Here is a 19,365-nt window from a genome sequence, read left to right on the forward strand (position 1 = left end):
CCCAAAAAATCTCCGAAATTCCCAAAAAATCCCAAAAAAAAAAATCCCAAAAAAATCCCCCCAAAAAATCTCCAAAAATCCCAAAAAAATCCCAAAAAAATCCCCAAAAATGCCCCCCAAAAAATCTCCAAAATTCCCCAAAAATCCCAAAAAAAATCCCAAAAAAATCCCCCCAAAAAATCTCCAAAATTCCCAAAAAATCCCAAAAAAATCCCCAAAAAATCCCCCAAAAAAACCTCCAAAATTCCCCAAAAATCCCAAAAAAAAATCCCAAAAAAAATCCCAAAAAAAATCTCCAAAGTTCCCAAAAAAATCCCAAAAAATCCCCAAAAAATCCCCCCAAAAAACCTCCAAAATTCCCAAAAAATCCCAAAAAAAATCCCCAAAAAGTCCCCCCAAAAAATCTCCAAAATTCCCCAAAAATCCCAAAAAAAATCCCAAAAAAATCCCCCCAAAAAATCTCCAAAATTCCCAAAAAAATCCCAAAAAAATCCCAAAAAAATCCCCCCAAAAAATCTCCAAAATTCCCCAAAAATCCCAAAAAAAATCCCAAAAAAATCCCCCCAAAAAATCTCCAAAATTCCCCAAAAATCCCAAAAAAAAATCCCAAAAAAATCCCCCCAAAAAATCCCCAAAATCCCAAAAAATTCAGAAAAAAATTCCCGGTTTTTTCCGGATCCGAGGCCTCCCGGGGAAAATCGGGAATTTTTTCCCGCGTTTCTGCCGGATCTCATTTGAATTGCAAATGAGGGGAGGGCGGGCTCATCCCGCGCTTTTCCAAGCGGAAAATTCCCTTTGTTGGGGCAGGAGCAGGAATCCCGGGAAAAGCGTTTTTTTCCAGGGATGTTTGGGGGGGATTTGTGAACAACCAACGCCGTCCCCCTGATGGGAAACGGGATCCCGATTAATCAATTAATTAATTCATTAATCGCCGTCTCTAATTAATTAATTAATCTGAATTTTGGGGTGGTTTTTTTCCACGTCTTGGGATTTTATTTGGAGCTGTCAGGAGGGGTTGGGAATGCTGGAAAATGAAATTATGGATCCCAGAAGGGTCGGATCCCAATTCCTGGAAATCAGAGGGATTTTGTTGGGATAACGAGGAGTGAATGAAGCACATTCGGGGCTGGATCGGGTCCAGAAAAATTCCGGATGTTTAATGGGATTTTTGGGATTTTCCAGCATTTCCTGGGACACTCCCAGGGATTCTCTGGGAATTCCTTCCCAAATTTGAGGGATTTTTTTGGGGGGGGATTTTTTTTTTTAGGGGATTTGTTTGGGCGGGGATTTGGGGTTTTTTTGGGATACCCCAGGAATTCCTTCCCCAGTCCCATTTCCCCTTTCCCAGGGAATTCCCTCCATTCCCAGCCTGGCACTGGATCCATCCCCATCCCAGCTCCTCTCTGGGAAGGGATTTTGGGAATTCCCTGGGTTTTTATGGGATTTGGGATGGAAAAGGGAAGGGAGATCCCCAACATTCCCTGGGAATTCCCAAAATCCCTTCCCGGAGAGGAGCTGGGATGGGGATGGATCCAGTGCCAGGCTGGGAATGGAGGGAATTCCCTGGGAAAGGAGAAAATGGGATTGGGGAAGGAATTCCCAGAGAATCCCTGGGAGTGTCCCAGGAGGGGCTGGAGCAGCTGGGAATGGCGGAAGGTGTCCTGGGAGTGGGGTGGGATCTGAGCTCCCTTCCCACCCAAACCATCCCAGGATTCTGTGCCAGAGATCATCATGATTCCCACCTGGAATTCAATCGGATTTAGGGAAGTTCCTCCCGTTTGCTGGGAGGAATATTAATGGATCCACGGGATCAGCTTCGGTCTCCCCTCACATTTTCCTTTTTTCCCTCCTTTCCCCCCTCCTCCATCCCGTTCCCATCCCAGGTGGGGCTGATCCATGGGGATCACGAGGCCAATTCCAAATTCCCATCTGGAATTAAATTGAGTTTAGGGAATCCCCTCCTGTTTGCTGATATTTATGGATCCATGGAATCATCTTCCCCTCTCACATTTTCCATTTTCCCTCCTTTCCCATCTCATCCATTTCTCTCCTGGACCAGGTGGAGCTGATCCATGGGGATCACGAGGCCAATTCCAAATTCCCATCTGGAACCAAATTGGATTTACGGAATCCCATCTGTCTCCACATATTTATGGATCCACGGAATTGGCTTCGCTCTCACATTTTCCTTTCCCTCCTTGTCCGTTCCCGTTCCCAGCTCAGGTGGAGCTGATCCATCGGGATAACGTGGCCAATTCCAAATTCCCGTCTGGAACCAAACTGGCTTTGGGGAATAATCCCTTCCTGTCTGCTCCTATTAATGGATCCACGGAATCATCTTCCCCTCACATTTTCCATTTTCCCTCCTTTCCCATCTCATCCATCCCTCTCCTGGATCAGGTGGGGTTGATCCATGGGGATCACGAGGCCAATTCCAAATTCCCATCTGGAACCAAACTGGCTTTGGGGAATAATCCCTTCCTGTCTGCTCATATTCCATGGATCCACGGAATCATCTTCCCCTCACATTTTCCATTTTCCCTGCTTTCCCATCTCATCCATTTCTCTCCTGGATCAGGTGGCGCTGATCCATGGGGATCACGAGGCCAATTCCAAATTCCCATCTGCAACCAAACTGGATTTATGGAATCCCATCTGTCTCCACATATTTATGGACCCAAGGAATCATCTTCCCCTCACATTTTCCATTTTCCCTCCTTTCCCTCCTCATCCATCCCTCTCCCATCCCAGGTGGAGCTGATCCGTCGGGATCACGAGGCCAATTCCAAATTCCCACCTGGAACCAAGCTGGCTTTGTGGAATCCCATCCTTTTTGCTCCTATTTAGGGATCCACGGAATCATCTTCCCCTCACATTTTCCATTTTCCCTCCTTTCCCATCTCATCCATCCCTCTCCTGGATCAGGTGGCGCTGATCCATCGGGATCACGAGGCCAATTCCAAATTCCCATCTGGATCCAAACTGGCTTTGGGGAATAATCCCTTCCTGTCTGCTCTGACCCATATTTATGGACCCACAGGATTTGCCTCACTCTCACATTTTCCTTTTCCCTCCTTTCCCTCCTCATCCATTTTCCTGCCAGATAGGGTGAAGCTGATCCATCGGGATCACGAGGCCAATTCCAAATTCCCATCTGAAATTAAATTGAGTTTAGAGAATCCCTTCTTGTTTGCTGATATTTATGGATCCACGGAGTCGTCTTTGCTCCGATATTTCCCTTTTTCCATCCTTCCCTCCTCGTCCATCCATCTCCCATCCCAGGTGGAGCTGATCCATCGGGATCACGAGGCCAATTCCAAATTCCCATCTGGAACCAAACTGGCTTTGGGGAATAATCCCTTCCTGTTTGCTCTGAGCCGTATTTATGGATCTATGGAATTGCATTTCGCTCTCACATTTTCCTTTCCTTCCTCCTCCATCCCGTTCCCATCCCAGGTGGAGCTGATCCATGGGGATCACGAGGCCAATTCCAAATTCCCATCTGGAATTCAGTTGGCTTTAGGGAATCCCCTCCTGTTTGCTGATATTTATGGATCCACGGAATCATCTCCCCTCTCACATTTTCCATTTTCCCTCCTTTCCCTCCTCATCCATCCCTCTCCTGGATCAGGTGGGGTTGATCCATCAGGATCACGAGGCCAATTCCAAATTCCCATCTGAAATTAAATTGAGTTTAGGGAATCCCCTCCTGTTTGCTGATATTTATGGATCCATGGAATTGGATTTCGCTCTCACATTTTCCTTTCCTTCCTCCTCCATCCCGCTCCCGTCCCAGGTGGAGCTGATCCATGGGGATCACGAGGCCAATTCCAAATTCCCATCTGGAACCAAACTGGCTTTGGGGAATCCCCTCCTGTTTGCTCATATTCCATGGATCCATGGAATCATCTCCCCCTCTCACATTTTCCATTTTCCCTCCTTTCCCATCTCATCCATCCCTCTCCTGGACCAGGTGGCGCTGATCTGTTGGGATCAAGTGGCCAATTCCAAATTCCCATCTGGAATTAAATTGGCTTTAGGGAGTCCCCTCCTGTTTGCTCCTATTTATGGATCCACGGAATTGGCTTTGCTCTCACATTTTCCTTTCCCTCCTTGTCCATCCCGTTCCCAGCTCAGGTGGCGCTGATCCATCAGGATTATGAGGCCAATTCCAAATTCCCATCTGGAACCAAACTGGCTTTGGGGAATAATCCCATCCTGTTTGCTCATATTTATGGATCCACGGAATCATCTTCCCCTCACATTTTCCATTTTCCCTCCTTTCCCATCTCATCCATCCCTCTCCTGGATCAGGTGGAGCTGATCCATTGGGATCACGAGGCCAATTCCAAATTCCCATCTGGAACCAAACTGGCTTTGGGGAATAATCCCCTCCTGTTTGCTCATATTCCATGGATCCATGGAATCATCTCCCCCTCTCACATTTTCCATTTTCCCTCCTTTCCCATCTCATCCATTTCTCTCCTGGATCAGGTGGCGCTGATCCATGGGGATCACGAGGCCAATTCCAAATTCCCATCTGCAACCAAACTGGCTTTATGGAATCCCATCTGTCTGCACATATTTATGGATCCACGGAATTGGCTTTGCTCTCACATTTTCCTTTTTCCCCCCTCCTCCTCCTCCATCCCGTTCCCGTCCCAGGTGGCGCTGATCCATGGGGATCACGTGGCCAATTCCAAATTCCCATCTGGAATTAAATTGAGTTTAGGGAATCCCTTCCTGTTTGCTGATATTTATGGACCCACGGAATCATCTTCCCCTCACATTTTCCATTTTCCCTCCTTTCCCATCTCATCCATCCCTCTCCTGGATCAGGTGGAGCTGGTCCATGGGGATCACGAGGCCAATTCCAAATTCCCATCTGGAACCAAACTGGCTTTGGGGAATAATCCCTTCCTGTTTGCTCTGAGCCGTATTTATGGATCCACAGAATCATCTCCCCCTCACATTTTCCATTTTCCCTCCTTTCCCTCCTCATCCATCCCTCTCCTGGACCAGGTGGAGCTGATCCATGGGGATCACGAGGCCAATTCCAAATTCCCATCTGGAATTCAGTTGGCTTTATGGAATCCCTTCCTGTTTGCTCATATTTATGGATCCACGGAATTGGCTTTGCTCTCACATTTTCCTTTTTCCCCCCTCCTCCTCCTCCATCCCGTTCCCGTCCCAGGTGGCGCTGATCCATGGGGATCACGTGGCCAATTCCAAATTCCCATCTGGAATTAAATTGAGTTTAGGGAATCCCCTCCTGTTTGCTGATATTTATGGACCCACGGAATCATCTTCCCCTCTCACATTTTCCATTTTCCCTCCTTTCCCATCTCATCCATCCCTCTCCTGGATCAGGTGGAGCTGATCCATCGGGATCACGAGGCCAATTCCAAATTCCCACCTGGAACCAAACTGGCTTTGGGGAATAATCCCTTCCTGTTTGCTCTGAGCCATTTTTGTGGATCCACAGGATTTGCCTCACTCTCACATTTTCCATTTTCCCTCCTTTCCCTCCTCATCCATTTCTCTCCTGGATCAGGTGGGGTTGATCCATCGGGATCATGAGGCCAATTCCAAATTCCCATCTGAAATTAAATTGAGTTTAGGCAATCCCCTCCTGTTTGCTCATATTTATGGATCCACGGAATTGGCTTCCCTCTCACATTTTCCTTTCCTTCCTCCTTGTCCATCCCGTTCCCAGCTCAGGTGGAGCTGATCCATGGGGATCACGAGGCCAATTCCAAATTCCCACCTGGAACCAAACTGGCTTTGGGGAATAATCCCTTCCTGTCTGCTCCTATTAATGGATCCACAGAATCATCTTCCCCTCACATTTTCCATTTTCCCTCCTTTCCCATCTCATCCATTTCTCTCCTGGATCAGGTGGGGCTGATCCATCGGGATCACGAGGCCAATTCCAAATTCCCATCTGAAATTAAATTGAGTTTAGGGAATCCCCTCTTGTTTGCTGATATTTATGGATCCACGGAATCATCTTCCCCTCTCACATTTTCCTTTCCTTCCTCCTTGTCCATCCCGCTCCCGTCCCAGGTGGAGCTGATCCATCGGGATAACGTGGCCAATTCCAAATTCCCATCTGGAACCAAGCTGGCTTTGGGGAATCCCATCCTTTTTGCTCCTATTTAGAGATCCACAGAATCATCTTCCCCTCTCACATTTTCCATTTTCCCTCCTTTCCCATCTCATCCATCCCGCTCCTGTCCCAGGTGGAGCCGATCCATGGGGATCACGAGGCCAATTCCAAATTCCCATCTGGAATTCAGTTGGCTTTAGAGAATCCCCTCCTGTTTGCTGATATTTATGGACCCACAGGATCATCTCCCCCTCTCACATCTTCCATTTTCCCTTTTCCCCTCCTCCTCCTCCCCGTGTGCCGCAGGTGGAGCTGATCCGCCGCGACTACGTGGCCAACGGCGGCTGGGAGACGTTCCTGTCGTACGAGGACCCCGAGCGGGACATCCTGGTGGGGCTGCTGCGGCTGCGGCGCGGCTCGGCCGCCGCCTTCCGCCCCGAGCTGCGCGGCGGCGCCTCCGTGGTGCGCGAGCTGCACGTCTACGGCAGCGCCGTGCCCGTCAGCAGCCGCGACCCCGCCAAGTTCCAGCACCAGGTACCCACAAAAATTCACAAATTTCCCTCTGCTCTCACCTCATTCCCAAAAAAATTTGGAGTTTTGTTTCATTCCGCTCCTTTGCTCCGAGTTGGGATCGAGCCGGGATGGGATTTGAGCCCCTGTTTGCTGGAATTTTTTTGCTTCCCAGTTTTTTGGGTTTTTTTCCCAATGGGATCACGTTCCACTCATAAAACTGGAGTTTTGTTTCATTCCGCTCATTTGCTCCGAGTTGGAATTGAGCCAGGATGGGATTTGAGCTCCTTTTGCTGGAATTTTTTTGCTTCCCAGTTTTTTGAGTTTTTCCTAATGGGATCACGTTCCAATCGTAAAATTTGAGTTTTGTTTAATTCCGCTCATTTCCTCCGAGTTGGGATCAAACTGGGTTGGGATTTGAGCTCCTGTTTGCTGGAATTCTGTTTTGGGGTTTTTTCCCCAATGGGATCACGTTCAGCAGCCGGGATCCCCCCAAATTCCAGCACCAGGTACCCACAAATTCCCACATTTCCCCTCTGCTCCCACCTCCTTCCAGCATTCCATCCTCATTCCCCGAAAAAAATTGGAATTTTGTTTAATTCCGGTCGTTTGCTCCGAGTTGGGATCAAGCCGGGATGGGATTGGAGCTCCTTTTTGCTGGAATTCTGTTTTGGGTTTTTTCCCCAATGGGATCACGTTCAGCAGCCGGGATTCCCCCAAATTCCAGCACCAGGTCCCCCCAAATTCCCAAATTTCCCCCTGCTCTCACCTCATTCCATCATTCCATCCTCATTCCCTCCTCCAAAAAAATTGGAGTTTTGTTTCATTCCGCTCCTTTGCTCTTAGTTGGAATTGAACCAGGATGGGGTTTGAGCTCCTTTTGCTGGAATTTTGTTGCTTCCCAGTTTTTTGGGGTTTTTCCCCAATGGGATCACATTCCAGTCATAAAAGTTGAGTTTTATTTAATTCCGCTCGTTTGCTCTTAGTTGGAATTGAACCAGGATGGGATTTGAGCTCCTGTTTGCTGGAATTTGTTGTTTCCCAGTGTTTTTGGGTTTTTTCCCAATGGGATCATGCTCCAGTCATAAAACTGGAGTTTTGTTTAATTCCGCTCCTTTGCTCCGAGTTGGGATCAAGCCAGGATGGGATTTGAGCTCCCGTTTGCTGGAATTCTGTTGTTTCCCAGTTTTTTGGGGTTTTCCCCCAATGGGATCACGTTCCAATGATAAAATTGGAGTTTTGTTTCATTCCGCTCATTTGCTCCCAGTTAAGATGAAACCAGGATGGGATTTGAGCTCCTTTTGCTGGAATTTTGGTGCTTCCCAGTGTTTTGGTTTTTTTCCCAATGGGATCACATTCCAATCGTAAAATTGGAGTTTTGTTTCATTCCGCTCATTTGCTCTGAGTTGGGATCAAGCCAGGTTGGGATTTGAGCTCCTATTACCTGGAATTTTGTTTTGGGTTTTTTCCCCAATGGGATCACGTCCAGCAGCCGGGATCCCCCCAAATTCCAGCACCAGGTACCCCCAAATTTCCCCCTGCTCTCACCTCCTTCCATCATTCCATCCTCATTCCCTCCCCCCCAAAAAATTGGAGTTTTGTTTAATTCCGCTCCTTTGCTCTTAGTTGGAATTGAACCAGGATGGGGTTTGAGCTCCTTTTGCTGGAATTCTGTTGTTTCCCAGTGTTTTGGGCTTTTTCCCAATGGGATCACATTCCAGTCATAAAATTTGAGTTTTGTTTAATTCCGCTGGTTTGCTTGAGTTGGAATTGAACCAGGATGGGGTTTCAGCTCCTTTTTGCTGGAATTTTGTTGCTTCCCAGTTTTTGGGGGTTTTTTTCCCAATGGGATCCCTCCAAATTCCAGCACCAGGTACCCACAAATTCCCAAATTTCCTCTGCTCCCACCTCCTTCCATCATTCCATTCTCATTCCCTCCCCCAAAAAAATTGGAATTTTGTTTAATTCCGCTCATTTGCTCTTAGTTGGAATTGAACCAGGATGGGATTTGAGCCCCCTTTTGCTGGAATTTTGTTGTTTCCCAGTTTTTTGGGGCTTTTTCCCAATGGGATCACATTCCAGTCATAAAATTTGAGTTTTGTTTAATTCCGCTCCTTTTCTCCGAGTTGGGATCGAGCCAGGATGGGATTTGAGCTCCCGTTTGCTGGAATTCTGTTGCTTCCCAGTTTTTTGGGTTTTTTCCCAATGGGATCACGTTCCAATGATAAAATTGGAGTTTTGTTTAATTCCACTCATTTGCTCCCAGTTAAGATGAAACCAGGATGGGATTTGAGCTCCTGTTTGCTGGAATTTTTTTGCTTCCCATTTTTTTTTGGCTTTTTCCCAATGGCATCACGTTCCAGTCACAAAATTGGAGTTTCGTTTAATTCTGCTCGTTTGCTTGAGTTGGAATTGAACCAGGATGGGGTTTCAGCTCCTTTTTGCTGGAATTCTGTTGCTTCCCAGTTTTTGGGGGTTTTTTCCCCAATGGGATCCCCCCAAATTCCAGCACCAGGTACCCCCAAATTCCCAAATTTCCCCCAGCCGGGATCCCCCCAAATTCCAGCACCAGGTCCCCCCAAATTCCCAAATTTCCCCCTGCTCTCACCTCATTCCATCATTCCATCCTCATTCCCTCCCCCCAAAAAATTGGAGTTTTGTTTAATTCCGCTCGTTTGCTCCGAGTTGGGATCGAGCCAGGATGGGATTTGAGCTCCTGTTTGCCGGAATTTTTTGCTTCCCAGTTTTTTGGGGCTTTTTCCCAATGCGATCACGTTCCAATGATAAAATTGGAGTTTTATTTAATTCCGCTCCTTTTCTCCCAGTTGGGATCGAGCCAGGATGGGATTGGAGGGTTTTTTTGCTGGAATTTTGTTGTTTCCCAGTGTTTTCGGTTTTTTCCCAATGGGATCACGTTCCAGTGATAAAATTGGAATTTTGTTTAATTCCGCTCCTTTGCTCCCAGTTGGGATCGAGCCAGGATGGGATTTGAGCTCCTGTTTGCTGGAATTTTGTTGTTTCCCAGGTTTTTGGTTTTTTTTCCCAATGGGATCACATTCCAATCATAACATTGGAATTTTGTTTAATTCCGCTCGTTTGCTCCCAGTTAAGATGAAACCAGGATGGGATTTGAGCTCCTGTTTGCTGGAATTTTTTTGCTTCCCAGTTTTTTGGGTTTTTCCCCAATGGCATCACGTTCCAGTCACAAAATTGGAGTTTCGTTTAATTCTGCTCGTTTGCTTGAGTTGGAATTGAACCAGGATGGGGTTTCAGCTCCTTTTTGCTGGAATTTTGTTGCTTCCCAGTTTTTGGGGGTTTTTTCCCCAATGGGATCCCTCCAAATTCCAGCACCAGGTACCCACAAATTCCCAAATTTCCTCTGCTCCCACCTCCTTCCATCATTCCATTCTCATTCCCTCCTCCAAAAAAATTGGAGTTTTGTTTCATTCCGCTTCTTTGCTCCGAGTTGGGATCGAACCAGGATGGGATTTGAGCTCCTGTTTGCTGGAATTTTGTTGCTTCCCAGTTTTTTGAGTTTTTCCCAATGGGATCACATTCCAATGATAAAAATGGAGTTTTGTTTAATTCCGCTCCTTTGCTCCGAGTTGGAATTGAACCAGGATGGGATTTGAGCTCCTGTTTGCTGGAATTTGTTGTTTCCCAGTGTTTTTGGGTTTTTTCCCAATGGGATCATGCTCCAGTCATAAAACTGGAGTTTTGTTTAATTCCGCTCCTTTGCTCCGAGCTGGAATTGAACCAGGATGGGATTTGAGCTCCTGTTTGCTGGAATTTTGTTGTTTCCCAGTTTTTTGGGGTTTTCCCCCAATGGGATCACGTTCCAATGATAAAATTGGAATTTTATTTAATTCCGCTCGTTTCCTCTTAGTTGGAATTGAGCCAGGATGGGATTTGAGCTCCTTTTGCTGGAATTTTGTTGCTTCCCAGTTTTTTGGGTTTTTTTCCCAATGGGATCACGTTCCAGTCGTAAAATTTGAGTTTTGTTTAATTCCTGCTCATTTCCTCCGAGTCGGGATCAAACTGGGATGGGATTTGAGCTCCTTTTTGCTGGAATTCTGTTTTGGGTTTTTTCCCCAATGGGATCACGTTCAGCAGCCGCGACCCCGCCAAGTTCCAGCACCAGGTACCCCCAAATTCACAAATTTCCCTCTGCTCCCACCTCCTTCCAGCATTCCATCCTCATTCCCTCCTCCAAAAAAATTGGAGTTTTGTTTAATTCCGCTCATTTGCTCTCAGTTAGGATGAAACCAGGATGGGATTTGAGCTCCTTTTGCTGGAATTCTGTTGTTTCCCAGTGTTTTGGTTTTTTTCCCAATGGGATCACATTCCAATGATAAAATTGGAATTTTGTTTCATTCCGCTCATTTGCTCCGAGTTGGGATCAAACTGGGATGGGATTTGAGCTCCTTTTTGCTGGAATTCTGTTTTGGGGTTTTTTCCCCAATGGGATCACGTCCAGCAGCCGCGACCCCGCCAAGTTCCAGCACCAGGTACCCCCAAATTCCCAAATTTCCCCCTGCTCCCACCTCCTTCCAGCATTCCATCCTCATTCCCCAAAAAAATTGGAGTTTTGTTTAATTCCACTCGTTTGCTCCGAGTTGGGATCGAACCAGGATGGGATTTGAGAGTTTTTTGGCTGGAATTTTTTTGTTTCCCAGTTTTTTGGGTTTTTTCCCAATGGGATCACGTTCCAGTCATAAAATTGGAGTTTTGTTTAATTCCGCTCCTTTTCTCCGAGCTGCGATCAAACCAGGATGGGATTTGAGGGTTTTTTTGCTGGAATTCTGTTGTTTCCCAGTTTTTTGGGGGTTTTTTTTCCCAATGGGATCCCCCCAAATTCCAGCACCCAGGTACCCCCCAAATTCCCAAATTTCCTCTGCTCCCACCTCATCCCACCATTCCATCTCCTTCCCTCACCAAAAATTCCACCAGGAGGGGAAAAAATTTCCCTGAGGAATTCATTGACCTCAATCCTGCAATTCTCCCATTCCAAAAATCCGGAATATTTTTTTTTTTTGGAACCCATCTTCGCATCCCGCCCTTGCTCACGACTTTGTTTTTGACCAAAATTCCCTTTTTTTTTTTTTTTTCCCTGCCGTTCCAGGGATTTGGAATGCTGCTGATGGAGGAGGCGGAGAGGATCGCCCGGGAGGAGCACGGGGCTCGGAAAATCGCCGTGATTTCAGGTATTTCTTGGGGTTTTTTTGGGAATTTTTTAGGATATTTTTTCTTAATCTGAAAATATCCCCAGTGCTGAAAACATTCCTGAGGTTGGGAGGATTCATCTGGAATTATCCAGGAAAAAGGAGCTGGGAAAAACCTGGAGCTTTTCCTGTTTTATTTTCCTGGAAAATTTGGGTCAGAATTGAGATTGGAACAAAAATTGGGATTTTGGGGACACTCCTGAGGTTGGGAGCATTTATCTGGAATTATCCTGGAAAAAGGAGCTGGGAAAAACCTGGAGCTTTTCCTCTTTTCCTGTTTTGTTTTTTTGTTTTATTTTCCTGGAAAATTTGGGTCAGAATTGAGATTGGAACAAAAATTGGGAATTTGGGAACACTCCTGAGGTTGGGAGGATTCATCCGGAATTATCCTGGAAAAAGGAGCTGGGAAAAAAACCTGGAGCTTTTCCTCTTTTCCTGTTTTTTCCTGGAAAATTTGGGTCAGAATTGAGATTGGAACAAAAATTGGGAATTTTGGGAACACTCCTGAGGTTGGGAGGATTTATCCGGAATTATCCCGGAAAAAGGAGCTGGGATTCCTGGATCCCATTTTCCTGGATGCTGATATCCCTGGATCCCGTTACCCCCGGATCCCATTATCCCGGAGTGTTTTTCCCTGGCTCCCATTATCCCTGGATCCCATTTTCCCTGGATCCCATTTTCCCTGGATGTTGATATCCCTGGATCCCATTTTCCCTGGATCCATTTTCCCTAGATCCCATTTTCCCTGGATGTTGATATCCCTGGATCCCGTTATCTCTTGATTTTTTTTTCCCTGGATCCCATTTTCCCTGGATCCCATTTTCCCTGGATTTTGTTATCCCTGGATGTTTTTTCCCTGGATCCTGTTTTCCCTGAATTCCGTTTTCCCTGGATCCCGTTATCCCCGGATCCCATTATCCATGGATTTTGTTTTCCCTGGATTTTGTTTTCCCTGGATTTTGTTATCCCTGGATCCCATTTTCCCTGGATGCTGATATCCTTGGATGTTTTTTCCCTGGCTCCCATTATCCCTGGATCCATTATCCCTGGATCCCATTTTCCCTGGATGTTGATATCCCTGGATCCCATTTTCCCTTAATTTTGTTTTCCCTGGATGTTTTATCCCTGGATCCCATTATCCATAGATTTTGTTTTCCCGGGATTTTGTTTTCCCTGGATTTTGTTTTGTCAGGATTTTGTTTTCTCTGGATTTTGTTTTCCCTGGATCCCATCATCCCTGGGTGTTGTTTTCCCTGGATCCCGATATCCCTGGATCCTGTTTTCTCTGGATCCCATTATCCCTGGATTTTTTCCCTGGATCCCATTATCCCTGGATCCCATTATCCCTGGATCCCATAATCCCTGAATGTTGATATCCCTGGATCCCATTAATCCCTGGATTTTGTTTTCCCTGGGTCCCATTTTCCCTGGATGCCGACATCGCTGGATCCCATTATCCCTGGATCCCATTATCCCTGAATGTTGTTTTCCCTGGATCCCATTTTCCCTGGATTTTGTTACCCTGGATCCCATTTTCCCTGGATGTTGATATCCCTGGATCCCATTATCCAGTAATTTTGTTTTTCCCTGGATCCCATTATCCCTGGATCCCATTATCCTGTAATTTTGTTTTCCCTGGATCCCATTTTCCCTGGATTTTGTTACCCTGGATTCTATTATCCCTGGATGTTGATATCCCTGGATCCCATTTTCCCTGGATCCCATTATCCCTTTATCCAATTTCCCTAGATCCCATTTTCTCTGGATCCCATTTTCCCTGGATGTTGATATCCCTGGATCCCATTTTCCCTTAATTTTGTTTTCCCTGGATGTTTTATCCCGGATCCCATTATCCATGGATTTTGTTTTCCCTGGATTTTGTTTTCCCTGGATTTTGTTATCCCTGGATCCCATTATCCCTGGATCCCATTTTCCCTGAATTTTTTTCCCTGGATCTCATTTTCCCTGGATCTCATTATCCTTGGATCCTGTTATCCCTGAATGTTGTTTTCCCTCAATCCCATTTTCCCTGGATTTTCTTATCCCTGGATCCCATCATCCCTGGCTGTTGTTTTCCCTGGATCCCGATATCCCTGGATCCTGTTTTCCCTGGATCCCGTTATCCCTGGATTTTGTTTTTCCCTGGATCTCATTATCCCTGAATGTTTTTTCCCTGGATGCTCATGTTCCTGGGTCTTGTTTTCCCTGGATCCCGTTATCCCTTGATTTTGTTTTCCCTGGATCCCATTTTCCCTGGATTTTGTTATCCCTGGATGTTTTTTCCCTGGATCCTGTTTTCCCTGAATTCCGTTTTCCCTGGATCCCGTTATCCCTGGATCCCATTTTCCCTGGATTTTGTTATCCCTGGATGTTTTTTCCCTGGATCCTGTTTTCCCTGGATCCCATTATCCCTTTATCCATTTTCCCTAGATCCCATTTTCCCTGGATGTTGTTATCCCTGGATCCCATTATCCCGTAATTTTGTTTTCCCTGGATGTTTTTTCCCTGGATCCCATTATCCCTGGATCCCATTTTCCATGGATCCCATTATCCTGTAATTTTGTTTCCCCTGGATCCCATTTTCCCTGGATTTTATTTTCCCTGGATTTTGTTATCCCTGGATCCCATTTTCTCTGGATGCTGATATCCTTGGATGTTTTTTTCCCTGGATCCCATTTTCCCTGGATCCATTTTCCCAAGATCCCATTTTCCCTAGATCCCATTTTCTCTGGATGTTGATATCCCTGGATCCCATTATCCATGGATTTTGTTTTTCCTGGATCCCGTTTTCCCTGGGTCCCGTTATCCCTGGATCCCATTTTCCCTGAATTTTTTTCCCTGGATGTCATTTTCCCTGGATCTCATTTTCCCTGAATTTTCTTATCCCTGGATCCCATCATCCCTGGATGTTGTTTTCCCTGGATCCTATTTTCCCTGGATCCCGTTATCCCTGGATGTTTTCCCTGTATATTTTTAACCCCTTCGTGCCCATCCTTTCCCAGATTCCTCCATCTTGCCTCCCGAACCCCCATTCTAAAAACCCCAAAAAATCTATTTTTCACCCCATGATAAATTCACTATTATTCTGCCTAAACTGTTGTGCTTTGCTGATCTTCAGATAAAGTTGGTCATTTGCTCCATGGGTCATAACCCAAAAGTGCCACCATCACCCAGAAGATGGAGGCTGAGAAGAAGAAGGAAAAAGGACAAGACACACCCAGATTCCTCCATCTTGTCCCCAAAACCCCCATTTTAAAAACCCCAAAAAATCCATTTTTCACCCCATGATAAATTCACTATTATTCTGCCTAAACTCTTGTGGTTTGCAGATCTTCATATAAAGTTGGTCATTTGCTCCATGGGTCATAACCCAAAAGTGCCACCATCACCCAGAAGATGGAGGCTGAGAAGAGGAAGGAGAAAGGACAAGGCACACCCAGATCCCTCCATCTTGTCCCCAAAACCCCCATTTTAAAAACCCCAAAAAATCAATTTTTTCGCCCCGTGATAAATTCACTGTCGTTCTACTCAAAGTGTCGTGGCTTGCAGATCTTCATATAAAGTTGGTAATTTACTCCACGGGTCATAACCCAAAAGTGCCACCATCACCCAGAAGATGGAGGCCAAGAAGAAGAAGGAGAAAGGACAAGGCACACCCAGATTCCTCCATCTTGTCCCCAAAACCCCCATTTTAAAAACCCCAAAAAATCAATTTTTCACCCTGTGATAAATTTGCTATTGTTCTACCTGAACTGTTGTGGTTTGCTGATCTCCATATAAAGTTGGTAATTTACTCCACGGGTCATAATCCAAAAGTGCCAGAAGATGGAGGCCAAGAAGAAGAAGAAAAAAGGACAAGGCACACCCAGATTCCTCCATCTTGTCCCCAAAACCCCCATTTTAAAAACCCCCAAAAATCAATTTTTCACCCCATGATAAATTCACTGTCATTCTACTCAAATTGTCGTGGCTTGTAGATCTTCATATAAAGTTGGTAATTTACTCCATGGGTCATAATCCAGAAGTGCCACCATCACCCAGAAGATGGAGGCTGAGAAGAAGAAGGAGAAAGGACAAAGACACCCAGATTCCTCCATCTTGTCCCCAAAACCCCCATTCTAAAAACCCCAAAAAATCTATTTTTCATCCCGTGATAAATTCACTATTATTCTGCCTAAACTGTTGTGGTTTGCTGATCTTCATATAAAGTTGGTCATTTGCTCCATGGGTCATAACCCAAAAGTGCCAGAAGATGGAGGCCAAGAAGAAGAAGGAGAAAGGACAAGGCACACCCAGATTCCTCCATCTTGGGACCCCAAAACCCCATTCTAAAAACCAAAAAAAATCTATTTTTTTCATCCCATGAGAAATTCACTATTATTCTACCTAAACTGTCATGGCTTGCAGATCTTCATATAAAGTTGGTCATTTGCTCCACGGGTCATAACCCAAAAGTGCCAGAAGATGGAGGCTGAGAAGAAGAAGGAGAAAGGACAAAGACACCCAGATTCCTCCATCTTGTCCCCAAACCCCCATTTTAAAAACCCCAAAAAATCTATTTTTCATCCCATGATAAATTCACTATTATTCTGCCTAAACTGTCGTGGCTTGCTGATCTTCATATAAAGTTGATAATTTTTTCCATGGGTCATAATCCAGAAGTGCCACCATCACCCAGAAGATGGAGGCTGAGAAGGAGAAAGGACAAGGCACACCCAGATTCCTCCATCTTGGGACCCCGAGCCCCTGTTCTAAAAACCCCAAAAAATCAATTTTTCATCCCGTGATAAATTCACTATTATTCTACCTAAACTGTCGTAGCTTGCAGATCTTCATATAAAGTTGATAATTTTTTCCATGGGTCATAATCCAGAAGTGCCACCATCACCCAGAAGATGGAGGCTGAGAAGAAGGAGAAGAAAGGACAAGGCACACCTAAATTCCTCCCTCTTGTCCCCAAAACCCCCATTTTAAAAACCCAAAAAATCAATTTTTCACCCCATGATAAATTCACTGTCATCCTACTTCGACTTCTCTGCCTCGTAAATCCTCATGAAGGGCTGGGAATTTTTCCCTCCATGGGAAGAACCTGTCCTGGCCAGGAATTTAATTCTCCAGGGAATTAAACCTCGTTAATTAAACCTCGTTAATGAAATCTCATTAATTAAACCTTGTTAATTAAACCTCGTTAATTAAACCTCGTTTTTCTCCTCCTGGCAGGTGTCGGCACCAGGAATTACTACAGGAAAATCGGCTACGAGCTGGAAGGGCCCTACATGGTGAAATGGTTGGAATGATGGTCCTGGAGATGCCCATTCTGGAGGACACAATGTTCATCCCGGTGAAATGGTTGGAATGATGGTCCTGGAGATCCCATCCTGAAGGACACAACGTTCATTGTGGTGAAATGTTTGGAATGATGGTCCTGGAGATGCCCATCCTGGAGGACACAACGTTCATTGTGGTGAAATGGTTGGAATGATGGTCCTGGAGATCCCATCCTGGAGGACACAATGTTCATTGTGGTGAAATGTTTGGAATGATGGTCCTGGAGATCCCATCCTGAAGGACACAACGTTCATTGTGGTGAAATGTTTGGAATGATGGTCCTGGAGATGCCCATCCTGGAGGACACAACGTTCACAACGTTCATCGTGGTGAAATGTTTGGAATGATGGTCCTGGAGATGCCCATCCTGGAGGACACAATGTTCATCCCAGTGAAATGTTTGGAATGATGGTCCTGGAGATGCCCATCCTGGAGGACACAACGTTCAAAACGTTCATCCCCGTGAAATGTTTGGAATGATGGTCCTGGAGATGCCCATCCTGGAGGACACAACGTTCATCGTGGTGAAATGTTTGGAATGATGGTCCTGGAGATCCCATCCTGGAGGACACAACGTTCATTGTGGTGAAATGGTTGGAATGATGGTCCTGGAGATCCCATCCTGGAGGACACAACGTTCATCGTGGTGAAATGCCTGGAATGATGGTCCTGGAGATCTTCATCCTAGAAGTTCACAATGCTCATCCCAGGAATAAATCCCAGGATTTTCTTCTGCCCAAAGCCCACGGCTGCAAAAACCAGAGTTGGACTTGATGGTCGTGGTGGTCCCTCCTAATTCCATGAATTTTGGAAATCCAGCATCGTCTCCTCTGGGAAGAGCAGCTCTGGGATCATCCCGTTCCCACCGGAGAGGATGGGGACATTCCAGCTGTCTCACCACCTGCTGCGTCCTCGGGATGATGGAATTTCAGGATTTGGGGTGTCCTGGTGGGAAAAATGCCTTTTTTTTTTTTTTGCTGTTGCTGTCAGATTTTCCTGTTCTGCGTTAAAATTAATTGCGCTTGGTCTTCTGGATGGGAATAAATTCCGACTTTATTTTATCTACACCGGGCTCGGCTGCTTCTGTCCATCCCAAAGAATTCCCAAATTTGATCCTTCTCCAGGAGGAGGAATGGAGATCAGGACCTGAGTTGTCCATCCCAAACAATTCCCAAATTTCGTCCTTCTCCAGGAGGAGGAGTTGAGATCGGGACCTGAGTTGTCCATCCCAAGAGAATTCCCAAATTTGGTCCTTCTCCAGGAGGAGGAATTGGGATCAGGACCTGAGTTGTCCATCCCACACAATTCCCAAATTTGGTTCTTCTCCAGGAGGAGGAATTGGGATCAGGACCTGAGTTGTCCATCCCAAACAATTCCCAAATCTGGTCCTTCTCCAGGAGGAGGAGTTGAGATCAGGACCTGAGTTGTCCATCCCAGACAATTCCCAAATTTGGTCCTTCTCCAGGAGGAGGAATGGAGATCAGGACCTGAGTTGCCCCTGTGAGGTGACACGAGCTCTCCACTCCAGGTGGATCCATTTGGGATGGGGATCCTGGAGGATCTCCAAGGGTGCCGCCATCATCTCATCCCATTGGGAATTGGGGCTGTTCCGGCACCTTCTGTCCATCCCAGACAATTCCCAAATTTGGTCCTTCTCCAGGAGGAGGAATTGGGATCAGGACCTGAGTTGTCCCTGTGAGGTGACACGAGCTCTCCACTCCAGGTGGATCCATTTGGGATGGGATGGGGATCCCAGAAGATCTCCAGGGGTGCCGCCATCATCTCATCCCAGCGGGAATTGGGGCTGTTCCGGCACCTTCTGTCCATCCCAAAGAATTCCCAAATTTCGTCCTTCTCCAGGAGGAGGAATGGAGATCAGGACCTGAGTTGTCCCTGTGAGGTGACACGAGCTCTGCACTTCGGGTGGATTCATTTGGGATGGGTTGGGAATCTTGGAAGATCGCCAGATCCATCTGGGTTGGGGATCCTGGAGGATCTCCAGGGGTGCTGCCATCATCTCATCCCAGTGGGGATCGGGGCTGTTCCGGCACCTTCTGTCCATCCCAGACAATTCCCAAATTTGATCCTTCTCCAGGAGGAGGAATTGGGATCAGGACCTGAGTTGTCCATCCCAAAGAATTCCCAAATTTGGTCCTTCTCCAGGAGGAGGAATGGAGATCAGGACCTGAGTTGTCC

General features: G+C 46.2%; 1 protein-coding gene across 1 annotated transcript in view; it reads left to right on the forward strand.

Moving 5' to 3' along the window:
* The window catches only part of ELP3 (elongator acetyltransferase complex subunit 3), a 420,642-nt gene extending 402,408 nt beyond the window's left edge, over positions 1 to 18,234 (forward strand). Inside the window, exons 22-25 of the mRNA XM_063153391.1 lie at positions 6,416 to 6,643; positions 11,742 to 11,823; positions 17,062 to 17,119; positions 17,182 to 18,234. Coding sequence (XP_063009461.1) covers positions 6,416 to 6,643; positions 11,742 to 11,823; positions 17,062 to 17,119; positions 17,182 to 17,200 — 387 coding nt within the window. The 3' untranslated portion in view covers positions 17,201 to 18,234. The remainder of the gene's footprint in view (positions 1 to 6,415; positions 6,644 to 11,741; positions 11,824 to 17,061; positions 17,120 to 17,181) is intronic.
* Positions 18,235 to 19,365: the final 1,131 nt, after the last annotated feature.

Source organism: Melospiza melodia, chromosome 3 (assembly GCF_035770615.1).
Source record: "Melospiza melodia melodia isolate bMelMel2 chromosome 3, bMelMel2.pri, whole genome shotgun sequence".
NCBI lineage: Eukaryota > Metazoa > Chordata > Aves > Passeriformes > Passerellidae > Melospiza > Melospiza melodia.